General features: G+C 44.1%; 1 protein-coding gene and 1 pseudogene across 9 annotated transcripts in view; one reads left to right on the top strand and one right to left on the bottom strand.

Moving 5' to 3' along the window:
• The window catches only part of ARHGEF11 (Rho guanine nucleotide exchange factor 11), a 101,306-nt gene that overhangs the window by 45,381 nt on the left and 29,282 nt on the right, over window positions 1-26,643 (bottom strand). For all 9 annotated transcript variants that reach the window (XM_054691434.1, XM_054691440.1, XM_054691437.1 and 6 more), the window contains exon 2: window positions 326-414. In XM_054691434.1, coding sequence (XP_054547409.1) covers window positions 326-414 — 89 coding nt within the window. The remainder of the gene's footprint in view (window positions 1-325; window positions 415-26,643) is intronic.
• LOC119237312 (U6 spliceosomal RNA) lies at window positions 23,747-23,845 on the top strand (annotated as a pseudogene).

Below are 26,643 nucleotides of genomic sequence, written 5' to 3'. Positions count from 1 at the left end.
ACAGATATCATGCCTGCAGGACGCTTCCTGTGAGGGATAAAGCATGAGTTCTACAGCTAAAACCCAACTGATTCCAGATTCTGACTTTTTCCCCTAAAGCTTGTGTACTTGGGCAGGTTTTTAAACCTTCTGTGCCTCAGCTTCCTCATCTGTAAAATAAAGATAGTAAGTCTACTTTCTATAGTTGCTCTAAGGATCGAAGAGGCAATTTACATAAAACGCGTACACATTATACACTGAGTGAAAGGCTAAATTCTTTTTCATCCGGGTAAACATATCTATCTGCATGCCTCTTTGTCCATGCGTTAATGCCCAAGAAGGTTACCTGCTGTCTCAGAGGTGTCAGAGGGCTGGCGGTGGTGGGAAGGAGACTTGCGTTCAGGCGCCGAATCTCCCAAAGACAGGTTACTTAACCTGGAGAGGAGTAAGAAAAAAAGTATAACAAATTAATTGGGCAGGGAGGGACCAACCCTGTGGTGGAAGGAAGCTCTGTGAAAAGAGGCCCTAAGTCTTGGGTAATGAGACCAACTCTCTGTATCCTGCTCAATGTGGTGGGAAATCAGCCATGTCTACACCACTGGCAACATCATCTATCTGGAACCCTAGGGTAGCAGGGCAAGCATGATCTCTTTAATGCCAGCAAGGCATGGAGGAAAAAACCCTTCCCAGAGTCAGCAGACAGACAAGAAGACAGAATGCGCACAAATGCCCATGCTTGTTGGGTCTTACCAGGCGGCAATGGGGCTGATGGAACAGAATGGAGCAGCAAAGAAAATGAATGTAAGAAAAAGACAGGAAAAAAACAAATAACAAGTTAGTTTTAGGCAATGATTTGTGAAGGAAGGGGAGACTGGAGGGCACGGGCGAGGTGGGTCAAAGCGCAGTGACCTGCATGAACACAGCAAGGACTGCAGTGGCTGTAGCAGTGACAATCTCCCCCACTGTAGCTTCATCTCCTTGTCCCTCTCCAAAACAGTGTCTCCAGGAGAGTAACTGGGCATCTGGTACTAGCCTGTTAGGTAACTGGCAACACGCACATTTTTCTAGAAAGGAGGATAATGGCCGAGCCTCTGAAAATGCATTTATCTTGTGGGTGTCACAGAACAGCACTGGTCTGTTTGAGGGTAATTTTCCAGCCCTCATTCAGCCCCTTCCTGCAACCAGCTTGCTGAAGAACTATTTCAGACCCTAAAACCCAAGGTACCACAGATCACTAAACCAGATTTATGGCTATCTTCTCTCTAATGGGACCCCTGCAGGAACAGGAACTCAAATCATTGCCATGCTCATCTTTTAGAAAAGTCTAGGAGCTGCCAGTTCCTGATCTGTAGCAGCTGCCCCACTGAAAGGGATCTCCCTACTCATATCACAGAAATGACATATCGCAGCAAAGGTGGTTCATGGGAGCACTTCTGTAGTGGCAACCCCCTGGAAGGAATCTAAATGCTCACAAGGGGTGACTGGTTAAATAAATTACAGCATAGAAATAGAAAGATCCAGTATTCAGCTGTATGTCAGGATGAGGAGGTTCTTTACATATGAAAAGGAGTGGTCTCCAAGGAATGTTGTTGAATGAAAAAAGCAAGATGCATAGTTTTGTAGACAGTAAAAAGTAAGTAAAAGAGAGGACATTGTTTATAGATGTGTTTACGTGTGCAAAAAATACCTAAAATATCTCTGGGAGGGGACAAAAGAAATATACCACTTCTTGCCTCTGAGGAAGGAAACTGGTTGCTGGGGCAGAGAATGGAGCTGGAATCTTTTCTTTATATTCTTCATGCCCTTTAAATTCTAAATCCTGTGAAGCTATTATTCAAACAAAAAGTGTCAATACTAATAAAGAACTTTTCAATTTAAAAGAGGAGTCTTCTCCCCCCTCACTCTGCCATTCCTCTTACCTGGATAGGTGAGACTGCTTTTTACTGGCTGATCTTTGGATCAGAGAGAGAAGGACATCAAAGAAGAAAGCGTGGGACCCAGGAGAGAGCGATGCAGGATAGGAGGAAGAGAGAGAAAGAAAAACAAAACAAGACATAAACCAGACAAGACACTGGAGACAGTACATTCAAAAGAAAACAATAATCAAGCTAAGAAGGGCCTGGAGGCAAAATGCTGCCACAGCGCAACAGCAATCTCACTAAAATGCAAATTGACCCATGACATTTGGCTGCTTAAAACCTTTTAGAGCTTCCCTACCCTCAGGTAGCTGCTCTTTCTGCTAGGTCATTAGCACCTAGGAGGGGCTGCCTGAGGCTGGGTAGCACCTTCCACATTCCCAGTATCCACCCCAGGAAAGCACCAGAGAGCTGCTAGTTCACAGGGCTGTGGGGTGGTAGAAGGTCCTTGCAGCAGGGCAGCCCTGCAGGTCTACATCCCTGTGTCTGCTGACAGTTCGTCCTCCTTCCTGTTCTTGATCCCTTGGTCCCTCTTTACTGTTCTTTTACTTGCTATGCTTTCTGGCTCCTGTCTGCACGCACTGTTCCTTTTTCCTCAATGCTCTTCCTGCTCTACTCCCCATGACCATAACTTTAAGTCAGGCAAGGGAAGCTTCTAGGAGCTACCTATGTCACAGAGCAACCCTGATATAAAACGGGTTGCCTGACTGTGGGTCCTCACCCGTGCGCTTAAAGGGGACTTATTAATGCTAAACTGCAGACACACACAAAAGGTTAATAAAAGGTTTATTTACAAGGGAAGGGGAAAGGAATAACTCAGGGAGAAAAAGAGGGAGATAAGTTCGTAAATGTGTCCTACCCATTCCGCTGACCTGGAATCCCAATGACCGAATGAGCTGGTGAAAAACCACATGCCATCAGGCCTAGAGAGTGAATCCTTGGCCACATGGCCAGTTAAATACTCAAACAGAGAACATGGCTGCTTAACTCCACCCTCAGGTCCTCGCAACCTTCCCTTTGGTAATCATGGGATTTATAGTTCCCAGTGTCTTGATGGAGTGGGGGTAGAGTTCATAGAGCCTATATGGAGTTTGCTCAGGACATCCTTTCCTCCTAATACCTACACCTTCTGACTCTTCAAATGACCCTATTATATATCATTCTCTGCCCACCCCACCCCCTCACCCAGGACAATGATTCAGCTTAGTTGATTATTTAATGAATGTTCCAGAATCTGGGTCTGTACTATCCAATACAATAGTCACTAGCTTACAGGTAGTTATTTAACTTTTATTTTTTTTAAAGATTTATTTATTTATGCATACAAGAACTGGAGTACAGGCCAGAGGTGTGGAGGGTGAGAGGATTCACAAGAGACAGAGTGGGGAACAGAACAGGCAGACTGACTGAAATACACTGCTGAGGGGAACAGCGGGCAAGTCAGGAGAGGCCTGCTGCACCATGTGGGTCACCTCTGTGGCCAGGCATTGAACTTGTGCTGCAGTGGCTACGGAAAGCTTCACAGTGCTGCGTCTTAACCCCTTAAATTTTAAATAAGTAAGGCCTCCCTTGTGGCCTAGGGAGCTAAGTCTTAGCACTATCATCTCTATGGCCTGAGCTCTATTCCTCTTGCCTGCTGCTCCCCTCAGCTGTGTATTTCAGTCATTCCGCCTATTCTGCTCCCAACTCTGCCTCTGGTGAATCCTCTCACTCCCCACACCTCTGGCCTATACCCACCCCAGTTCTTGTATGCATAAATAAAAAAATTTTGTAAAAATTTTTTTTACCTATATCCAGAGGCTACCACACTGGACAGAGCAAAATAGACCATCTCCATCACTACAGAAAGCTTTTTGGGACAGTGCTGCTGCAGACACTATGCCATGCAGTAGGGACACAAAAGCAAGTAAGGCAATCACAGGCAAGCTTCAGATCTCTAGTATGAACACTGAGTGGCAACAGCTCTGCCCTGCCCCCAGTCAGACTGGGATTCTCAAGAATGGACCTTTAAAGGTCTTTAACTCTGCTGCTTATCTGCATACACACCCCACCCTTGGCTCCCCAAGGTGATTTGAACTCTTCCTCCTCCTCAGAAAGCCTACTATTCTTCTGGGACAGATCAGGGCTCCTCCTTGCTTCCTTCTGCTTGACCCTGGCAGCAAACTGACTTCCTGCACCCATATTAAAGCCTAGAAGGAAGGAATGGTCTGGCAACTCTTCACCTACTTTAGTTTGTATGTGAGGTGGGTGGTGAGCTGTTTCATATCACTGAAGGCATGTGGGAGCCAAGGTCCATAAGAAATGAACAAGGATGGGGCCTCCCCAGGGGCACAAGGGGTTGTATCTCAGCACAATGAAGCTATTGGCAGCCACTGCAGCATGAGTTCGATCCCAGGCCAGGGAGCTGACCCACATGGCGCAGCAGACCTCTCCATTGCTCCCCTCAGCAGTGTATTTCATTCAATCCATCTGTTCTACTCTCCACTGTGTCTCTAGTGAATCCTCTCACCCCCACACACATCTCTGGCCTACACCCCAGTTCTTGTATGCATAAATAAACAAATCTTTAAACAACAACAAAAATAAATGGACAAGGATCATTTTATTTTTTTAAAAGATTTATTTATTCATGCATATAAGAACCGGGGTACAGGTCAGACATGTGGGAGGGTGAGAGGATTCACCAGAGACAGAGCAGGGAACAGGCAGATCTACTGAAATACACTGCTGAGGGGAGCAGCGGGCGAGACAGGAGAGGTCTGCTGAGCCATGTGGGTAGCTCCCCAGCTGGCCAGGATCAAACCTGCGCTGCAGAGGCTGAGGACAGCTTCACAGTGCTTTGCTCAACCTGATGCGCCACCAGCGAAGCCCGACAAGGATCATTTTAGCAACCATCAAATGTTCCTTAAAAAAAATAATTTGGGGGCCTCCCCAGTGGCGCAGCGGTTGAGTGCTGGGTTGCGAAGCTGCCTGCAGCCTCTGCAGCGCTGCTTCGATCCTGGCCAGCCGGTGAGGGTCCCACATGGCGCAGCAGACCTCTCCTGTCGCGCCCGCTGCGCCCCTCAGCAGTGTATTTCGTCAGTCTGCCTTTTCTGTTCCCCGCTCTGTCTCTGGTGAATCCTCTCACCCTCCTGCACATCTGGCCTGTACCCTGGTTCTTGAATAAATAACTTAAAAAAAGAGATTTGCTAGGGCAGGTAATTGAGTAAGTTAGAGTAGTTGAATTGAATAAGTAATTAAATAATTGAAAGCTTAAAGGAGGAAAAACTACCACTGAAATGGAGGCAGAAGAAATGCCTGAGGTGGCAGACGTAGCAGAAGGAACAACTGACAGGGTCAGTGGGATTGAGTCTAAGCAAAGGTTGGAAGGATGACTGTGGGAAGATTAAAATCTGAGAGACCAGGGAGAGGGAAAGCAGGGAAGGAGGTATATGGCCTCATTTAACAGTGGGCACCCCCTCTTCCTGATGATGCCCCCATTAAAATCTGGCACCAGAGACCAGATTCCACTCAATCTAAACTGATGGGTTTGGAGAAGGCCCAGAAAATGGAGAATTTCCCCTCAAATTTATGGCTCTCTAAATGGCACCAGTGAGACAGATGTGCTGGCCCAGCTTCTCACTAATCCTCCACATATACTGATATGGAAACTGGCAAGTCAAGTGCTAAGTCAAACTGGTAAGTCAAAGGTAAGAAAACTAAGCTTTGCTTAGACTCAAAACCCACTGACCCTGTATTATGTAAGTGATATCATAGAGCTTGACCATTTCTGGTGATGCTAAGGCTTGATTACTCAGGTAAGGTTGATGCTCCTCAGACTTCAATGGTAAAGGTATATTTTCCCATTTCAACTGAGAGTTCTGTGGTAGTGTATTATGAGACTGCATGAATAACCTGTTCTCCAACATCCTCTCAGCCCATCCACTGAGGAACCTTGCTTGTACCAATTACTGTGCCAGAGGCTGCAAAATAACTATATGCTAACTAATTCTATCATTCCCTCCACATCTATCAGCATTCTGTAGAGAAAGTATTTTCTTCCCTTTTCTAGAGCCATGCTATGAACTCATGAATTTCTGCCCCCCCCCAAGATATTATCATTACCTTTTAAAAACAATATTAAAATTGTCCCAATTTGGTTGGTGGAAGCCTCTACAAACTACTCCTATGTCATTTTGAGTGCACCCATGTTTTCTGGCCCAGAAAGTAACTCCAGACTCACCTGTTCTTTCCCTAGCCAAGACCTGGAGTCAAACACTTCTGGAAGGAGCACTGGCTCATTCCAGAAGGAAATGTATTTAGAAATAAGAGCTGGGTGACAGGCATTCATTGCTACTGAGCTGTCACTGTTTCTTGACCCTGTCAATGGAGACAGCTAGGGAATATTTATTGAGAAATTGTGAGTTCATACTGAAACCTCGTTTGGCTCCATCACTATAGGGTTCCTCTTAATCTTCACCAATTCCGTATTTTATCTTTCATTTTCCCATAGTGAGAACTCTGTTCCCAATAATAGCAAACTGTTTCCTCATTTCCTTTCCTTTATAACACACATGTAAGTTGCTCAAGTTGCTACACCAACAGCACTGGCAACAATAAACTTACTAAGTAAAAATTCAAGGTCTCCTTGACTGTCTTTTTGTCCTTAGATTATATCCTACCAAAGGCAGTCAGTGTTGAGTATGAAATTTACCTTTGCTTCTTCTTCATGTTATTAATTTGAAATGCATTCTGGGTTTCTTTTACTAATTTAATTTAAGGTGTGGTTTTTGAGACTTATTTAATCTTTTTTTTTAAGATTTATTTATTAATTTATACAAGCACTGGGTACAGTCAGAAACGCAGGTGAGAGAATTCACCAGAGCCAGAGGGGGGAGCAGAGGAGAGCAGTGGGCGGCAGGAGAGGTCTGTGCGCCATGTGGGACCCTCCTCTGGTGGCTGGGGAAGCAGCCGGGGATCGAACCGGCGCAGCAGAGGCTGTGGGCAGCTTCACAACCCAGCACTCAACCGTTGCGCCACCGGGGAGGCCCTCTTTTTTTTTTTTTTTTTAATATTAACATGTACATGGTTGAAAACTCAAAATGAAGTGGTAGATGTACACTCAGGGGCATCCCTATCCTTTCCCTCTAACCTCTCCCCAAGTAGCCATTTTTATTCATTTTGGTTTCCTGTATTTCATCTTATAAAACTAAGCAAATATATATAGATATTCTTTCCTTTCTTGCTTACACAAAAGGCAGTATTCTACACCTTTTACATCTTGCTCTTTCATTTACTACTTCCTCCAAGTAAGGCCCTATCAGTTTACAATGGGGCTAGCGTATGGACACAAGTGTCCCCATTCCTACACTGCTCCCTCTCATGGGCTGTGTTAGCATGGCCTCTGCTAGAGGGCAAGGGTCACAGCTGCACTTCCCTGCAGGCGCAAGCAGCACTACACAAGGAGCAGGCGCTGTGCAAACACACTCTGAAAGCATACCCTTCCTCCTAGCTGAGAGGTGCCTGATAAAAGCAAGGAAGTGCCTGCTGCCCCTCCAGAGAGCAAACCCAAAAGCTTGGACCAGCCCACATAAACCTTTTCTTAGCCTTTGATGTGTATATATATTTTAAATCAGGTGTTAAAATTAGAAAATCAGACCATTTTACATTAAAAATAATATTGATTTCCCTAGAAATGGTGGCAGTTATGGCACCATTGGGTTTATACTCTCAATTGGTAATCAGCTGAAGCTGGGGGGTGGTGGCTCCCTGGCAAGAGGTTCCTGTTCTCGTGGCTGCCCCCTGAGCCAACTCCTCCCTCCCCTCATGTAAAGTAGGAAAGGGGCTAGATTATCCCTGCTCCTATCAGGCATTGTGCTAAATATCTGACTTACACTAAAACGTCACGTTAAGTGCAGCAAGGTAGACATCACGCCCCCCTTTTCAGATGAGTGAACAGAGCAGTTCAGCAGGTACAATGAAGATATACATAAAGTTGGTCTAATTTCAAGGGCTGTGCTGCCAAAAGTTATGACCTGTGGCAATATGTATGTAGAACTGATATTTACTGGACCTTCTCTTATTTTTTTTATAAACACATACACACATATGCATATATGCACACCTCCCACATGTACCCATATATACGTATATGACACAATAGGAGATAATACGTATGTGTCATATATAAAGATAAAATACACACATAATAGAAATAGGGTGGGGGAGGGGTGGGAGAAAAACACACTATACGAAGGCTGACCTAGAAGTGACCTTGGTTCTAGGACAAAGTAATATTCCTGAGCCCCTCCCCAAAGCCAGGAGCAGTAAACCAGGAGAGCACTACTCTGCCAGGACCTTAGTTCTAGATAAAGTCCACATTCACTGAACCCTTTCCTGGTCTTACTGGTCTGCTCCCCTTATCTATCAGGGTGGGGTTTTAAGCACACTCCTGGCACCCTCACTTTCCAAGGATTCTGCCTCCAGGTAGAACTCTCCCTGTGGCCTGAGGTTGGCTCGCACATTCCTAAAGGCTGTGAGCAAAAAGCCTCTGAAGACTAGGAGCTTATATAATTGAAGGCATGTAGAAAAAGAAGGGCAAGTAAAACTGGCAGTTTCAATCAGAAGCAGAGTGCAGTTAACACTTTAGAGGGTGGTCACCCACTTGACTTCCACATGGGTCAGTTCTCTCATCTGTAAAACGAGCGGGCAGACAAGTGGAGTGGAAACGTCTCCGGCAGCATGGCCAGAAAAGGCTCACATCTCACTCAGATCATCTACTAGCTATGAGCAGCGTATGAACCACTTGAGGATCCAGCCCCAGGGATCTATTAATATAGCAGGTCTGCAGGTGGAATCTATTTTTATTTTAATAACCAGTCCAAATGATTTCTTTTTGAAAGATCCTAACTCTGAGAAGCCCTCAAAACAAGATCCTTAACTTCTAAGTCTTTCAACGGTTTTCCCTAATAGACTTTAAGCTCCTTGGGAAGGAGGATGGCATCTTTAATCCTTGCATCACCATGAGTTCTAGCAGTGCCAGCTGCATGGTGCGCAACAGCTCCAAAAATGTATGCTGATGGAACATACACATTCTTTCTTTCCTTCAGAGCTCATGTGAGCATCAGAGAGGTAAATTTGCTCAGTTCTTTGAAAATGTAAAATCCTATGCAGATGACTTGATTGTGTTTGCTGAAGTCCCTTCCAGGTCTGCATCTGGTGACCTAACTTCAACCTGTCAGAGGGGAAGAAACAGGGCAAGGATGGTTGATAATGAAAAGAGAAGTGGGGTGACTCCTGGTGAGTTCTGACTGTGGGTGGGGCCGGGGCAGGAAAGCGCTCTTCTGCTTGCAGGGTCTCTGAGAGCAGAGATTTCAGAACTTGTCTGACTGTCAGAGGCAACCTGGCAGTCAGGTGTGTGGAAGAGGGAGGTGATAGTGTTACAGAGCAACCCCAATATGAAACGGGTTGCCTGACTGTGGGCCTCACCTGCATGCTTAAAGGGGACTTATTAATGCTAAACTGCAGACACACACAAAAGGTTGATAAATGGTTTATTTACAAGGGAAGGGGAAATGGGAAATGAATAACCTAGGGAGAAAAAGGGGGAGATAAGTTCGTAAATGCGTCCTACTACCCATTCCGCTGACCAGGAATCCCAATGACCCACCGAGCTAGAGAAAAGCCGACTGCGCCACGTGGCCAAGAGAGAGACGACAACACACACACACACACACACACACACACACACACACACAGTTAAATATTCAGAGAACAGTTGCTTAACTCCACCCTTGGATCCTCGCAACCTTCCCTTTGGTGATGATAGGATTTGTAGTTCCCAGTGTCTTGATGGAGTGGGGGTGGAGTCCACAAAGCCTGTATGGAGTTTGCTCAGGACATCCTTTCCCCCTAACAAGAGTGGCCATGTGGAGAGGCTGGCCGGCTGGCTCAGCGTGGAGTACTCAGCACACAGCCCGTGGGTGTGGCTTGGCAGGCACAGTGCTGTAGTGAACTTAGGGGTCAAGCTCAACTCAAACTTGTCCTGGCTGTGGTCTTAGGTGCATTGCCAGGCCTCTCCAAGTCTGTTTCTCAGTAACAAATGTGGATAATACCTCTTTTCTCAAAGGGCTACTGGGGTGGGCCATCTGACCTTCACCGACACCTCAGAGCTAAAATACTGAAACTGTACTCTATCGCCTCAGCCCAGTCCTGCTCCTGAGCAAGCTTTTTCCTAGGAAAAGAGCAGTGCAGTTACTCGTGACAGTAATCTGAGCGCTCACTCTGACATTCACTCTGCCCACCCCAATAATGAACTGCCAGTTCCCACTGATATTACTCATATTTCTGGAACCCACCTAACTTCTGTCCCTCTCTGCCACCACACTGGGGTAAGACACCGTCATCTCTCACCCAGAACACCTGGCTCACGTCTACTCCAGATTTAACTACTACAGACCTATCCTTTCGCTAGTGATTTCTTTTTTAAGATTTTATTTATTTATACAAGAACCGGGGTACAGGCCAAATGCGCGGGACGGTGAGAGGATTCACCAGAGACAGAGCGGGGAACAGAACAGGCAGACTGATGAAATACACTGCTGAGGGGAGCAGCGGGGGCGACAGGAGAGGTCTGCCGCGCCATGTGGGACCCTCGCTGGCCGGCTGGGATCGAACCAGCGCTGCAGAGGCTGCAGATAGCTCAACTGCCTGCACCACCAGGGGAGGCCTCTCTAGTGATTTTTTAAAAAGATAAATTAAAAAGATAAATTTTGTTTGCTTCCAGGTCTGCATCAGGTGACCTAACTTCAACATGTCAGAGGGAAAGAAACGGGGCAGACAATGAAGGAGTGACTGACAATGAAAAGAGTAGAAACTACTCTTTAGTGGTTTCCTCTGTTCTTGTATAAAGTTCCAAATCCTGACACAGCCTAGCAGGCCCTCTGTGTGGCCCTTCTGCTTACTCCAAGGCCTCATCTCATCACTCTCCCCTTGCTCACGATCTCAACCCCAGGGACCTTCTCTTCCAATCATTATTCTTCATGGTTCAGTTTAAATGTCCCTTCCTCAGTGAAGTCTCTTCTGACACTCCATTAAGCTTTTCCTCTGAAATTTCCCTTTGTAGTGCTTAGCTCAACAGTAACTAATAATTTGAGTGTCTTTTTTTTTTTTTGACTGTGTAATGTCTGTTTAATAACTAATGATAAGCTTCATTCTCTAGTGATTTTTTAAAAAGATAAATTAGATAAATTAAAAAGATAAATTGTGTTTGCATAAGCAGCTGATATCAGGAGATACATGACTACAAAAGAACTTTACAGACATCAGAACACCACAAGCACACACTATTAAGAGAAATAACTGAGTAACCTCCATAAAGCTTTTGTTAGGGTTAAATTAACAATTTCATGGTTTTAACAATTAATGAAGTAGGACAGTGTTAAATTCTGTGTGGACTCTCAGCAGCAGTGACAGCAACCTGGCTGTAAGAACTCTGAGTTCTTAAATTCAACCTCCCAGATGTCTAAAAATCAAGTTTGTACACAAAAACAGTGAAACAAGAAAAATCATATAACTGTGTCTTGGTAAACACGAAAGTGGCTAAGTGGAGCCGATAGCCAAAGGAGGAGTCAGTGAGGAGGGGACTTTATCCAGAGTCTGGGAAGAAGATGGGAACTCCAATGGGAACTCTGCTGTGGAAGGACACTCCCTGACTCCTTCAGCAGAGGACAGAGGAGCTGCAGACATGGCAGCTCTGTGAGGCTGTCAGTGCAACACAAGAGAGGACAGAGGGAAGGGTCAGAGGAGAGTTAACGATGAACACACATGACTCCTGTCCTGGTTCATCCTAGCTGGTGGATCTTAGGGAACTCTCTAAAATGCTCTCAGTCTATTTCTCTACCTCAAAAATGCGGGCAATTCACCTGTCTACTCATCTCACAGAGCTGCTATGAGAATTAAATGAGGACGGTGCTGAAAAGGCTAATAGTAAAAACATGTTAATGTTAGACTAAAGGAAAAAACGGGGGCAGGTTATGGATTTTCTTCTTTACTGAGGGGTGCTACTGGAGGCTTTCCAGAGGAGTGAGAGAGTCAACTTTAGACTTTAAAAAGACAGGCCTGACTGTAGAGACAATGATGGACTGGAAGAGGAGTGGCCGAGATGACACGCATCTGAACTGAGATGATGCCCACTTGAACTGGGGTGGTAGCTGCCAGGTTGAAACAGACAGGACTGGCGAAAGAGGCAGGTGGAAAGAGGGAGGAGGAGAGGGAATGAGGGAGGGAGAGACACAGACAGAGAGAGGGAAAGAGTAAGGGAGGGGGTGGGGTGGACAATGAGAGGGAGAGATTGTGCGTGGTGCAAGAGGCTGGCCTCAAAAGGGCCTTCCCGCCTAGCACTGCCTGAAAGAGGAGGCAGAAGTCCCATGTACACTGAGCACCCACGCGTGGTTGGTTTGAACTGATTGTTAGTATAAAACACACACAAGATTTCAAAGACTTAGTACCAAAAATAAAAGATCAACAAGCTTTATACTGACTAGATGTTGAAATAATGTATTTTGAATATCTGAATCAAATATCTCATTAAAATTAATCTCACATCTTTCTTTTTGCAATTTTTAATGAGGCTCTAGAAAATATTTAATTACACATGTAGCTTTTGTTCTATCTCTATCAGGATGTATGAGTTTGGCCTGCTTCGGTTGCTGCTATGCCACCCCCATCCCTCTTGCCAGGGCAGGCCCTCCAGCCTCAGACAGTTCGAGCAAACCAGAAGCCTGCCAGTCACCCAACCAATGTCTTCCACAGCACCTGGCATGTATGTCTGCCAAAGCACTTCCCTCTAGGTGCCAACCTTTCTGTCTTACACGCTAGAATGTGAGCAACTGAAGCACTGAGTCAAGAAAGCACTGGACCCCAGTGAGGGAGGAGGGAACCCTGGTCTTAGAGGCAACCACCCTTAGTGCTCAGCAGAGAACAAGTCCATACCACTCTGGCCCTGTGCCCTTCTCCTCATTCAGAACCCATCTCCAGGCTCTATCCCACAGGTCTAGACTCACATCTGATTTATCTAATTTGTCACAGAGTTCTCAGAGAGCACCTGGACTATCCCCAGGAACTCAACGTGACACTGAGGAACAGCAAGGTGGCATGTGCAGTTAGACGGAAAGACCTGCGTCCTGGCTCTGCCTCTGGATGTGTGTGTGACTTAGAGAAAATGGTTTATTTTCTGTGAACCTTGGTTTCCTCATCTATAAAATTAGAACACTAGCTACCTATCCTGCCAGGTGGTAGGAAGTGATGTAATATACGTAAAGTAACTAGCACAATGCCTGGCACACAGCAATGCTCAGCAATGCTCACACAATGCTCAGCAATGCTCAGCAATGCTCACACAGCGATTCTTGGTAGAAGACCCTAAGTCATTGTAATTAGTAAGCTACACCAAAGCATTGCAACACAAAATAAATGCATTTTGGGATATCTAATATAGATGTAACCACCTCAAAGAGCTCCTCTTAAGTAGTCAATCTGCCGCTGACTATTGCTTAGTCATGAACTATTGTTTAGATATGAACTCAATCTGCTGACACCAAAGTCCATCTGTGCCTCTTAGCATGGTAGTGCTAACATCCCCACCACGTGTGGCCTGGTCCAGGTTAGCTCTCATCCTTTCTTTTCCTAACATTGCACGAGTCTATGTCCTTCACAATTTTCCTCTGACATATCAGAGTGGACTCAGAGAGAACTAAATTCATTTAGCTAGAAGGAACATAGCAGACATGCTCACAAACAAGGATCTGGAAGTACTTCTGAGCTGCACTGGTGATGGCCACAGGAGCTGAGGACTAGAGAGGTCTTGAGGGAGGTCGAGAGGGCAGGAGGGGGAGGAGGGAGAGAGGGATGGTCTGTGGAATGAGGCTTCTTCCTTCCCCACCCACGCACCCCTCCCCCCCCCAGTGGACAATGGACAGGCACCTGACACCTCAGCCATCTCTGCTACATGCTGATAAAATGGGAAGATGAAGCCTTGTAGTCTATTTGTAAACCCCACATCACTCCACAGGTATATCTTGTTTTACCTACAGTTTTCCTGAAAAGATAAATAAATGTGTTCTGAAGTAAATCCTCTTGAAGTGATAACACTTTAAATACAAACTTTCAAAAGACTGGGTTTTTTGTTTTTGTTTTTAAAGCAAGGCCTATCTTGTCATATTTTGTAAAAATAGAATTGTATTTGAGTCAATTTTTGATTATTGTCACAAACAAAAGACAAATCATAAAACAAACAACTAGAATGGCCAATCTAAGAAGTCTTCGTTTTGCTTTTAAAAATTTGTGATTTGGCTCTGAAGATTCACCTTTCTAATTTACACCATTTGGATAGGTTTTAAATTAGTTTCCTTCTCCTGAGTTCGCACCAAAATTGATAAGAAAGGGGGAGGGGGGTAGAGGAGGGTTAATTTTAAAACTGCTGAGGTTAAACCATAAAATGAGTAGCTGACAGAGTAACCTGAGTTGCTCTTCTTTGCAATCCCTATCCTACCTCAGGGAAGCAGCTGTGGGAAGATGCAGCTGTAGTCACAGTATCTAAGCTGCCAACTACAATGGGGGTCAGGGCCCAGCATATCACAGGCTGAGTAGCCCTACCCTCACATTCCTAGTGCGACTTGGAAGAGCTGCAGGAAGTGGAGAAAAAGAAGAAAGGCCTCGAGGCAGGTTCTCCTTCAACTAGCAAGAGCTCCCTACATATTCCTTCTAAACATTGCTGAGATACTGCACTCTTCTGGAAGCTCTTCCCTCAATTAACTCTAATGACCACTCCTATACTTGGCATCCTTCTAGCCCTTAAGCATCTGATTTGCGCTATAATCACATAAACTTGCCTCTAGGCTACTTTAAAAGGGGACACAGTATTATTCTGTTTTCTCTAATAAAATGCCTGAAAAGGGGGGGAGGGGACAGGAATTCAAGTTTTCTGTTTTGTGTTTCTTCACACCAGCATCTCCAACCACCTGACACAGGCCCCAACTGGGTAAACTGATATCAACAAAGGATACTTCAGACATAACTGGCTAGAAGTGGAGAAAATCTAAGTTAACTTTCCTAGAAGCCAGACTCCTTAGCTGTCATAGCAGTTTCACCAAGTGATCCACATTGGACCTCTCAGACCCTGACTTCATAGCTTATGTTGATGGACAGGACTGTGAATACTAGACAAGAACTGTTATTAAACATAAACCTGGTTACTCCAAGCAACAAAGTGAGACACTGCCTGATGGGAGGCAGGATGCCCCATGGCCCTGCTTTTCCCACCCTCTCCAGCCTGCAGAGCTAGCAGATGGGCATAAAGAGGGTGAGAGATCAGCTAGGCCTTTTCCCCTGGGAGAGGTGAAGACATTGTGTTGTGAGGCGGGTTTTTAGAACTTCCTGCCCCTTCCAGCAAGAGCTGGAAGCAACAGTAGGAAGGATATGTCTCTCATTCTCTCTCCTACTGAATTAAATCTTTCAATTGAAGGGGCAGTACAACAGTGTAAGGGATTTTAAGGAGATGAACCTTATTGGTGCTGAGAGATGGACTTATAACCACCTCTGTAGGTAAAAAGAGTAAAGAATTTATTCTATGTAGTTATATTTTAAGGCACTTAATTTGACTCAGTTTACTATCAGGCAGCATAGAGTCATTTAAATAATGTGTCCCGGTGGAACGGAAGTTCTGTATTATCATTTAGCTATAGGCCTTACTTTCTCACAAGCATACAGAGTGCCAGTGTGTATATGTGTGGGGAGTGAGGGACAGGGATGGATGCCCAGATGGTCCCTGCAGTTCCTTCCCAGGGACCTGGAAAGCATACTATGATTCTGTCCAGGCACAAATCACATTATAATGAGGTTTTATTATGTCAGCAAGAGACCACCTTGAGCAGGGCAATAATAGGTTTTCAACTTGGAAACTGCCAGTCTGCAAGTCATAAATAATCTTGAGGCAGCAAACCTGGATTGACCAGGGGAGAAATAATGGCAAATGAGTACTTCGTATGATTTTATTCTCCCTGGGTCCTAGTACACAGTCTATACTCAGTGAGAACTTGCTGAATGACGACTAACCAACCCTGAAATTCTAAGTCCTCTCAAACTCTAGCACTCCACGGGGTTCATGCCACCTTTCAGTCAACACTTCAAGTATCACCTTCTCCAGGAAGCCTTCCTAACTTGTCCACTTTCTCCAGCAACGTTGTTGGGAACTAAACTAATTTTTGCTGCATTTTGCATTCATACAGTAGCACTTAGCACTTGACTGGTTTCAAATTATGTCATCCATGTCTCCCCTCAAGAGAGATCAACTTAAAAGCAGAAATCCTCCACACTCTGTTGACAGAGCCCATAACTGGCAGAGGTTAAGCATACGCTCTTAGTGACTTCTTGTGACTGACAGATGGACTGATAGATGAAATGATGGCAGGGACAGGAACTAGCATGTTTTGACCACTTACCCATCAGACAAGACACTATGATTAGGAGTGTGACACCTTGCTCCCAGGTGTAAATGGTGGCCCTGTTGTGTGACCTGGCTGTACGACCTCACACAAGTTATTTCACTTCTAGGGCCTCACCTTTCTGATCCTTAAAATGGGGATAATAAAAGTACCCATCTTCTGGAACTGTTGTTAGGAATGAATTATTTAAAACAAGTAGACTAAAATGTTCAAGCATGGTTCTGGTACTCAGAACTTAGTAAGTATTAACCATTCTTATTTATTTTATTTAATGCCTCACAAGCCTATGAGTTAGTATCATTAATTGCATTTTACACTGGGCTATAAAAACGCTGAGTAACTGCTCAATTTCAAGCATCCAGTGAGTAAAATGGAGCTCAGCTTAGCCTCAGAGTCCTCTGTCCACTACTACTTTGCTCCTGGGCTACAGACTCCTAATCACCCAGTTTGTTTTGCCATAGATCTGTCCTTAACCTATGTCATTGTTCTGAAATCTCAGATCATAAACCCAAGATGACAGGGACTGGCTGCTTGGTTCTGCTAAAAATTATTAAGCATCTGCTAGGGAGCTGTGCTAGGCAGTGTCTTGTTTTAGCTTTGGAACAATTCTGAACACATCTATTTTAAAGATGTGTTCAGAGAAGATAAAGGACTTGCTTCAGGTGCCAGGATTAGAGGGTTTGTGCCAGGACTAGAACTTGGATTCCCTGACTCCAAGTCAAATAGGCAGTCCTCGCTAAGCTGGTCTGGCTCGGTGTTCCCTGGCACAAACAAAAAACACAAGGTAGATTAGCATTTACTGTCTGCTGATCCAATGCACAAGCTTTGGAATCAGACCTGCTGATTTTGGTTCTGTGACCACAGGCAAGATACTTAGCCTCACCACCTCAGGTTTCCTCATGTATTGAGCAGTTAGTAACTGTTTCTCTGAATTGCTATGAGATTAAATGGTCCCCTGAAGCATTTAGTACAGGGCACACAATAAATACTCACAAATGTATTAGTTATTACTATTATCACCACCATGTGGAAAAGGGGGCTTAAGTTGCTCCCTTATATCAGTCTAGCATTTCCCCATCTATCATTTAGGAAGTTACCAATAAAAAAAGACAGAAGTTCAAATAAATGACAGATGGGGAAACATAGGTCTGGATACATTAAGTCCCTTGCTCAAGGTCCAGGGCAGAGTTTCAGCACACAGCTCTTCATCAGACTCTGCTATCTGTTGCCTCTTTGAAGTTTTCATTAATGTCTAGAATTTCAGGGTGTGCTTCCTCTCATTCAGCTCCAAAGGGAGTCCTTGTAATCCTAACACTATCCTAATTGCCTCTTTTTAGCTTTAGGGATTCACCCTATTCCCCAACCAAAAATGGGTGCTGGGCAAACTGTTCCAAGTGGAAAATTCAACTCTATCCCAGGCGAAACCCCAAATCTCTGCTGTTCCAGCAGATTTCCAGGACGTGCTGGCTCCCAGAAACCACAATTACAGGCAGGCTCAAGGCAGGGGAGTAATTAGACCCATACCATGGGCTCAGCAGTCTCTGGGCCTTTCCCTCCAGGGCTGACTCCATCTCTACCCTTCCACCCCCCTTGCCCAGACTCCATCTCAACCATGACCCAGTGGGGAGAGATGCAGTGGGAATTTCCACCCTTTCTTTCTTCCAGCCCCACTCCATTTTCAGGAAACTGAAGAAGGGTGGGGTTAGGGAAGAAAGAAGCCATCTCATTAGTGGATATAACTAATGCTGAATGGTAAGTGAACACAGAAGGAAAAAAAAAAAACAACTTTCACAAAAGAGACACATCCCTGAGGCCCCGCTCCTCAATGCATCCTCTACCTCCCAATGACATAAAGGAGGTGATGTCTCCGTGATATCCCAATGTGAAAATGAAAGGGATTGTGCAGGACAGTAAGCAGCAGCCATGATCTCTCCAGAAGGGGAGCATCTTGGCTGGAGATGGGATGGGGAAAAGATGACATCTATGAGGCTTAAAAAATCTAGGTTTCTGGGGCCTCCCTGGTTATGCAGGGGTTGAAGTTTCGGAGCTGACTGAGGCATGAGTTCACTCCCCAGCCAGGGAGCTATCCATAGGGCACATCAGACCTCTTCTTTCTTGCCTGCTATCCCCTCAGCGGTGTGTTTCAGTAGATCTGCCTGTTCTGCTTTCCACTCTGTCTCTGGTGAATCCTCTCACCCCCATACCTCTGGCCTATACCCCAGTTCTTCTATGCATAAATAAAGAAAAATCAATCTTTAAAAAGAAATTCAGGCTTCTAGTTCTTATTCCCAAGATGCTGGAGTGGTCCTTCCACATTTCTCCTAATCTTGGCTGGCAGGAGGGAATGCCAAGCCTTGCCTTCTGTTCTGAATATGCTGCTCTTATGTCCAGAGATAGGAGACTGGAGTTCCCCTAACTGAAGCTCTAGCACAGCACACTTTGTGCTGGGCTTCCCTCTTCCCTCCAGTATCACTGTCCATTGTTTAGGTGGTGTATTTGCTCAGTTTAGCTTTGATGACTGCCCAGACACACCATTACAAAACAATGGTGTCCCTTACTGCTCCCCGGTGATCTCAGGGCTGTCCTTACCCTTACCCCCATGATGTTGAAGGCCTACAGTGGGCCTGAGTTCCCTGGGATCACCTGGAGGTGAAGTTAGTGTTGGATAGTGCAAAGGATAGAGATGGTGTTACCCCAAATAGAGAGTGGACTTCAACATCCTAAAGGACTTTTGAACAGTGATGGCTCAGAGACTAGAACTGAAGGTTGTCAGGGCAGTTTCTCAGGCCATTCCAGAGCTCCCAGAATGATGGCTGGCAAAGCAGACTGAGGAAAGTCCCAAATCAAGCTGGTACTGATTTGAACGTTACCTATCAAAACCTGACTTCAAACACGTTAATCTCAAGTAGATTTCCTGAGCAACCTCTCCCTACCCCAGGCAGGCATTACCTCAGTCCTCATAAATTCACTCTGTATAAATGGTTAGTTTCTTACGATAAAACCAGTGAAAAACAGATGAACAATCATTCAGGCCATTTACTTCAAGCTAAATTTGACATATCAGCATGGCCAAAAAAATGAACACTTCCCAAGAGTTCATTCTACAAAGACCTGATTTGTGTATTAAATGGCACTTCCCCTGACACTCTTTTTCTAAGTATTGTGAAATCAATATACTTGCACATCTGTTTTCCCCAGCTAAGCTGTAAACTTTGCATTCTTTCCTCTCTTGGTCAGCGAGGTAAAACCTTTTTTTTTTTTTTTTGCACAGGTATACACACAAACACATACAGCATCCACTACAAAATACAGGATTCTATGTGCAAAGAACTATTCAAGCTACTTGTTCAGCAAAGCAGCTGACAGCACAAGTCACAAATCTAAGGGACCAGGCAGCCAAAGAGAAACTGCAGATACTCAAGATGGAGTCACATGCCAGGTGGGTTAAGAACCAGGGTCAGATTAATTTGATCACTGCTAAGATTGCTTCCAACCCTAAGGCTGACTGTGACTTGCAGGCAGAATGGGGTCTAGCAAGCATTCCATCAAAGACACTGTAATCATGGAGTCGAAATGAGTAGAATAGAGTTTCTCTGTCACTTTTTCCTGACTGTACTCTGGTGCAAAGGTTGCTCTGGGATGGGACTTAATGCTCTGGTTCTGGGTAGTGCCAGAGCAAGTCAGGTGGTCTGAGTGTCTGCCACTTGGATAGGGCTCAGGTCAGACTGTGAGAAGATGGCAGTGTCCGGTGAAAGGCTCCACCACCTGATGGCATGCCCTTCCCTGGATCACACTGAACATTTAATGATTTGACTGATATGTGAGACCATTCCCATAAGCCACTGAGTGTAAGTGTGCCAAGGGTCTGAGCCAGAGGATGAAGGGCCCAATGCAGCTGGCCAAGATCTACTTGGCCTAGGGAGGAGGGGTTCCTGCAGGGCCAGACGGACTGAGAGTCACAATCCAACCAGCTGGTGTCAGAATCTCTCCCTACAGGGTTCTGCATGCTCAGGCAGTTAGGTCGGGTGAGACAACGTGACTTATTCCATGGGAAATGGAGAGGCATTCACCTTGGTTAGCCTATTCTCCATGACATTACGGGGTATAGGGGAATGCCAGGATGGAAAGGAACACAAGGGAGAAGGGAAGAGTTAGAGAGGGAATATAAACAGACATGGGATGAACAAAGAAAAGACAGGGTGTAGTAAAGATAGAAGTGGGGAGATTAGGAAGCAGAGAAGTTAAAAAATGAAAGGAGAGAGTAAGGGCAAGAGAATGATAAAACCAAAAAGATCTGGGACAGAAAACTCCAGAGCAAGCTGTGGAGAAAGAAAAAACCCAGGGCAAAAAGAGAAAAGTATTTAAAAGGTGATAGAAGGGAGTTACAGACTTATTTAAACATCAAATGATCTCAGGAGTTGGTACAGATTCTAAGCCAGCCCGATTCTATCCTGGCAGTAGGGGTGTTAAATGGAACTTATTACAGTCCTTGGGCTGAGAGCTACAAGAGGGCTGTGAAATCATTAATTAGTGACTGGCACAAAACAGAGTGATGGGGACATGGGTTAGTGGAGAGAGAAGTGGGCAGAACCAGGCTTGCCGTAGGATTTCTGGGTTAAGGAACTTTCCCTAGCAGAACTTCGGTTTCCAATCTAGCATGCAGAATTAAACACACACTCTCCCCCATCTTGATTCTAATACAACCTTATCTAAAATTGCAATTCTGCATTCCTGAGGTGACCCCATTTTATCTCTTTTGCAATTATTGCCTAATACATTATAATTTTATTTCTTATTTTTCTAGAATGTAAGCTCCAACAAGGCAAGGATTTTTGTCTCTTTTATTTACTGTGCTAGCCTCAGTGCTTACAACAGTTTCTGACAAATAGAAGATACTCAAAAACATTTATAAAATGAAAAAATAAATCTAACTCTCTATTTAAACCTTAACTTATTCTCTCAACTGCCTGAGAGAATGCAGCGGGGAGCATTTCATATAACTCAATAGAGAAAATAAGGCAAATGGACTTCTCACAAAATCATATATGTAAGAAATACAAGTTCAATGCCCTCATCACACAGGCAGGGAAACAGGATCAGTGTCTTTGTTACATATGAATGTTTGTGTTATGTCTCCCCTCTTTAACCCCCACTCCCCATCTTGCCTTGAAGCCCTATCCACCACTGTAATGATATTTGGAAATGGGCCTTTGGGCGATAGAAGTATTGGATGAGGTCATGAGGGTGAGGCACTTTTAGTGGCATTAGTGCCCTTATAAGAAAAGACACCAGAGAACTGGCTTGCTCTTTCTCTCTCCAGGTGCACAGGCCTCAGAAAGGGCCTGAGTGCACATTGAGAAAGCAACCATATGTAAGCAAGGAGGGAAGGCCTCAATTCATCAGAACCCAACAATGTTGGCACTGTGATCTCAGACTTTCTGCCTCCAGAACTATGAGAAAATAAATTTCTGTTGTTCAAGTCACCCAGTCTATGGTATCTGTGATAGCAGACCAAGCTGAGTAATATGATCTTTGAATGAAAAATTTCAGGGTCCCCTAATGGCAGGGTGAGAAGTCTTATGCCAGGCCAGTTAGCTTTCTATTACACCAAGATCTTGGAATGTGTTTGCAATCAATGAAGGGGTGTCAGCCATCCTGAAAATAACAACACTGGAGAAGCTGGAAAAATGGGTTGAGCTCGTCTATCTCACTTCTATTTGACTTCTCAGTGCTTCTCTCCTAAGTACTGCTGCATTTTTCACAAGGTGTGGAAAAGAACAAAAGGCAAGGCAGGGCTTTGCTTTCAAAGGCTTTTCCTCCCAGCTACTGAGTCACAAGGCTGCACTCTGGTGTGGGGTTAGTAGAGATAAGTCCACAGGAAGTGAAAAGTCAGATTATCTGGCATATCACCAGTGGATAATTAAGAATGAACTTAAAATTGAGAGGCAGTTTAGAATTAACACTCCTGCACATCTTAAAAAATCCAAGTGTTTCTTTATTAAACTTTAAAATCATGACGTTCCAGTGATCTCCTTCATCCCTACTAATAGTCTGTTTCTCATGTATAAAATGGATTGCCACTTCTTATGTTTCCCAATTATGTTTCATAAAAGCTTTTTTTAAAAAAGATTTATTTATTTATACAAGAACCGGAGTACAGGCCAGAGGCGTGGGAGGGTGAGAGGATTCACCAGAGACAGAGGAAGGAACAGAACAGGCGAGCGGCGAAATACACTGCTGAGGGGAGCACCGGCTGGCTGGGATCAAACCCCTGCTGCAGAGGCTGCAGACAGCTTCATAGTACGGTGCTCAACCGCCTGCGCCACCAGAGAGGCCCCATAAAAGCTTTTATTAATGATCACATTTACCTTTATCAACAGCTAACAAGAATTTACTGGTACACAGAAGTGCTTTGGACACTTGGGACATATACTAAGGTGCAGGCATGAGTCTTATCCTTGGGAAACACACAATCTTGAGGAGTTCGGAGAAACAGGCAAAACAGATTTAAGTTTGTACAATGTACAAATAAGAAGTGCAAATCCACAAAAAGCTGAGTGTATACAGAAAGAACAGTAACAAATACAATGATCAGAAAAGAGGGCTTCTCAAGGAGTGATGCTGAGGTTTTAAAGGGTATCCAGAGGGATAAACACTCTTCTTTTATTTCTCCCAACTTCTAATCCAGAATCTGAACTCTGACTTGACCTATACACAAAGGGCTTCCTGATCAAAGTGAATTCATTAGCTCATCTAAGCCAGCTAGTGAGAAACTCAGGCTGAGGTTTGCCAGTCTACCTGGATGCAGAGTTCAAAACACACAAGAATTCTAGGACCTGTCATCTTAGCTCTGAGTCATTTCATTCCGTTACAAACATTATATACGTCACCACCTCCTAGCTCTATATTCATTTGCTGACTCTCATCCTGAATTCTCTTGCCTTCTCTCAACATGAACTTGCTGCCCAGACCACCAATCAAATTCAATCTCACCCTTCTCTCAAAAACAAACATACAAAAACCACAGCTGACTTCACACTCTATGGGGAAAGGCTGACAGTCTTCCCCTAAGATCAGGAATAAGAAAAGGATGTTTGTTTCTGCCACTTCTTTTCAACAATGTACTAAGAGTTCCAGATAAGGAATTCTGCAAGAAAAAGAAACAAAAAGCATCCATATTTAAAAGGAAGAATAAGACTACCTCTCTTCACAAATGACATGCTATACACAGAAAATCCTAAAGAATCCACACACACACAAAAAACCTATTAGAGTAGTTTTTTTGTAGGATACAAAATCGACACAAAAAATTTCATTTCTATAGACCAGTAGCAATATAAAAATAAAAAATTAAGAAAGCAATTCCAATGTTTGTTTCAGTAGCACATGTACTAAAATTGAAATGACATAACATTAGTATGGTCCCTGCACAAGGATGACACGAATATTTGTGAAGTGCTCCCCTTTCACTCATGTCATTTGTGGCAATATGGATGGACCTGGAAGGGATTATGCTAAGCAAAATAGGCCAGAAAGAGAAAGATAAATACTGGATGATGTCACTTGTATGTGGAATACAGAGAAACCAAAGGATCAAAGACAAATTTTTAAACCAACCCTTGAAACCTGATCATAGAACTGAGGCATCCAGAGGGGGCATGGGGAGCACAGGGTGGGGGGAGCACATGGATCATGGTGGAGGATTATGGGTGCTTTGGGGGTGGGAGAGCTACAGGGACTAAACCCGAAGGGGGAGTTCCCATACTTCCAAAATACTAACAACTATGTAAACCAATTTTACTTCAGTTACAAGTTTTTCCTTCTTCCATTCCTCTTTTGTCTGTTGTAGGGAGAATGGACCCCCAAAATGTTCATGATCTAATCTCCCTGCAACCTATCAATATGTTATATTTTATGACAAAAAAGACTTTGTAGCTATTAAGGCTACAGCTTATTAAATAAGAAAGATTACCTAGGTGGGGGAAAAATTCCATTTAATAACATCAAAAGATTACCTAAGAATAAATTTAACAAAAGAAGCCCAAGTGAAAATAACAAAACATCACTGAAAGAAATTAATAGAGAAACAATCGTGTTCATTGGTTGGGAGACTTAAGATTGTTAAAATGGCGACACTCTGCAAACTGATATACAGATTCAATGCATCCTTGATCAAAATCCTAGGTTTTTGGGCAGAAATGAAAAGCTCATCCTAAAATTCATATGAAAACAAAGAATTAAAACAATCTTGAAAAATGAACAATAGGGGGCCTCCCTAGTGGTGCAAGGGTTAAAAACAGTGCTATCAAGCTATCTGCAGCCACTGCAGCATGAGTTCCATTCCCCAGACGACCAGGGAGATGACCCACATGGCCCAGCACACCTCTCCTGACTCGCCTGCTGCTCCCTTCAGCAATGTATTTCAGTATATCTGCCTGCCTATTCTGCTCCCCAGTCTCTCTCTGGTGAATCCTCTCACCAACCCCCCTCCCCACCCTGCACCTACACCTCTGGCCTACACCCCAGCTCTTGTATGCATAAATAAATAAATCTTTGGAGAAAGTAAAAGGAAAAAATAACAACTAAGTAGGAGGATTCACTTCCCGATTTCAACACATACAACATATACAAAGCTACAGTAATCAAGTCAGTATGGGACTGTCATTAAGGACATTTCAATAAAATAGAGAATCCAAAAATAAATCTTAACATTTATGACTGATTTTTGATAGTGAGTGAATTGTCCATGCTAGGACAATTCAATGGAGGAAAGAACAATCTTTTCCATACATCATGCTGGGACAACCAGAAATTCACATGCAAACAAATGAAGATGGACCCCTACCCCACATCAAACACAAAAATGAACACAAAATGGACTATTTCCTTAGTGTAAGAGCTAAAACTATAAGTCTTATGAGAAACCACGGGAGTAAACCTTTGTGACTTTGAGTCAGGCTACGGTTTTTCAGAAGTTATACTAAAAGTATATATCACAAAAGAAAAAATGAACTTCATAAAAAATAAAAACCTTTATGCTTCAAAAGCTTATATAAGATAGTAAATATTTATAAATCACCTATCTGATATGGGACTTATAACCAGAAAATATAAAAGAAAGAAAATGTATCCCACAGCACTGCTGTTGAGTGTTAAACAAACTCAGAACATTTCTATACAGTAAGTGCTATGTAAGTTTTAGTTACTATCTTCACCACCACCACCATCATTTCTAAGTCATTCATTCAATAATATTTACTGGGTGCTTACTGTATACGAACACAGCACTCCTAGGTATCACATAGAGAAAAGCAAAATAAGACAAATCAGATTCTCCTTCCTTGTCTGGTACAGAGGGTCTTTAAATAAGGGAAGTTGTTCTTGGGGTTGATGGGGCAGTGATGTGGGACAGGCTACTATGCATGTGGACACCTCATCCTATGCTCTGCAATCTAGTCCTGACCACCTGTAATGGACTATCCCTGTTAGCTAGAGCTGTTCTACCCTAGAACAGAACAGAAACCTGTTTTATTACAGGGCTGATTCCATTTCCTTCTAGCTCTTGTACTTGGGTTTGTTCCCAACTCCCCACACCTCCCACCCATCCCAAACACATCAAGAGCCTTCTCCAGGGGGTGGGCTTATTTCAAAGGCACGGGCACTTTGCCTCTCCCATCCTGAAGTGGCACAGCCATGCTTTGCCATACTCCCCCTTGGTGGAGCAAGGCATGCTCATTCCGCAAGCCTCAGACCAAACAGTAACTGGTTGGTGAAGCACCGCCCCCTCCCTATTCCCAGCACAACTGCTTACCCCCATTCTCCCTTTATCATAGCACCTCTCATTCTGGACAGTGAATCTCTGTTTACGGGTCTCCCTTGTATAACACACTTGGCATTCCTTGAATTTGTTTTATTTTTCTCCCTTAACTGCCATGATTTTTACCTGTGCTGCTCACTCCCAGAAGTATACTTTTGATCCTGACACTGCATACAATACTTTTACCTTCGAAGACACAAACTCCAATTTTCCCTCACTCCACATTCAGTCCCAAGTCATCTGCTCCTTCACTTGTAAGTGACCTCACCAGACCCTTCTTTTTTTTTTTTTAAATAAATTTATTTATTCATACAAGATCTGGGGTATAGGCCAGAGGTGTGTGTGTGTGTGGGGTGGTGGTGAGAGGAGTCACCAGAGACACAGTGGGGAACAGAACAGGCAGATCTACTGAAATATACTGCTGAGGGGAGCAGTGGGCGAGGCAGGAGAG

This window comes from Talpa occidentalis, unplaced genomic scaffold (genome assembly GCF_014898055.3).
Source record: "Talpa occidentalis isolate TD23 unplaced genomic scaffold, MPIMG_talOcc4v2.1 talOcc4.9, whole genome shotgun sequence".
Classification (NCBI taxonomy): Eukaryota; Metazoa; Chordata; class Mammalia; order Eulipotyphla; family Talpidae; genus Talpa; species Talpa occidentalis.
Note: the sequence above shows the minus strand (reverse complement) of the source record. Positions and strands in the feature narration are given on the sequence as shown.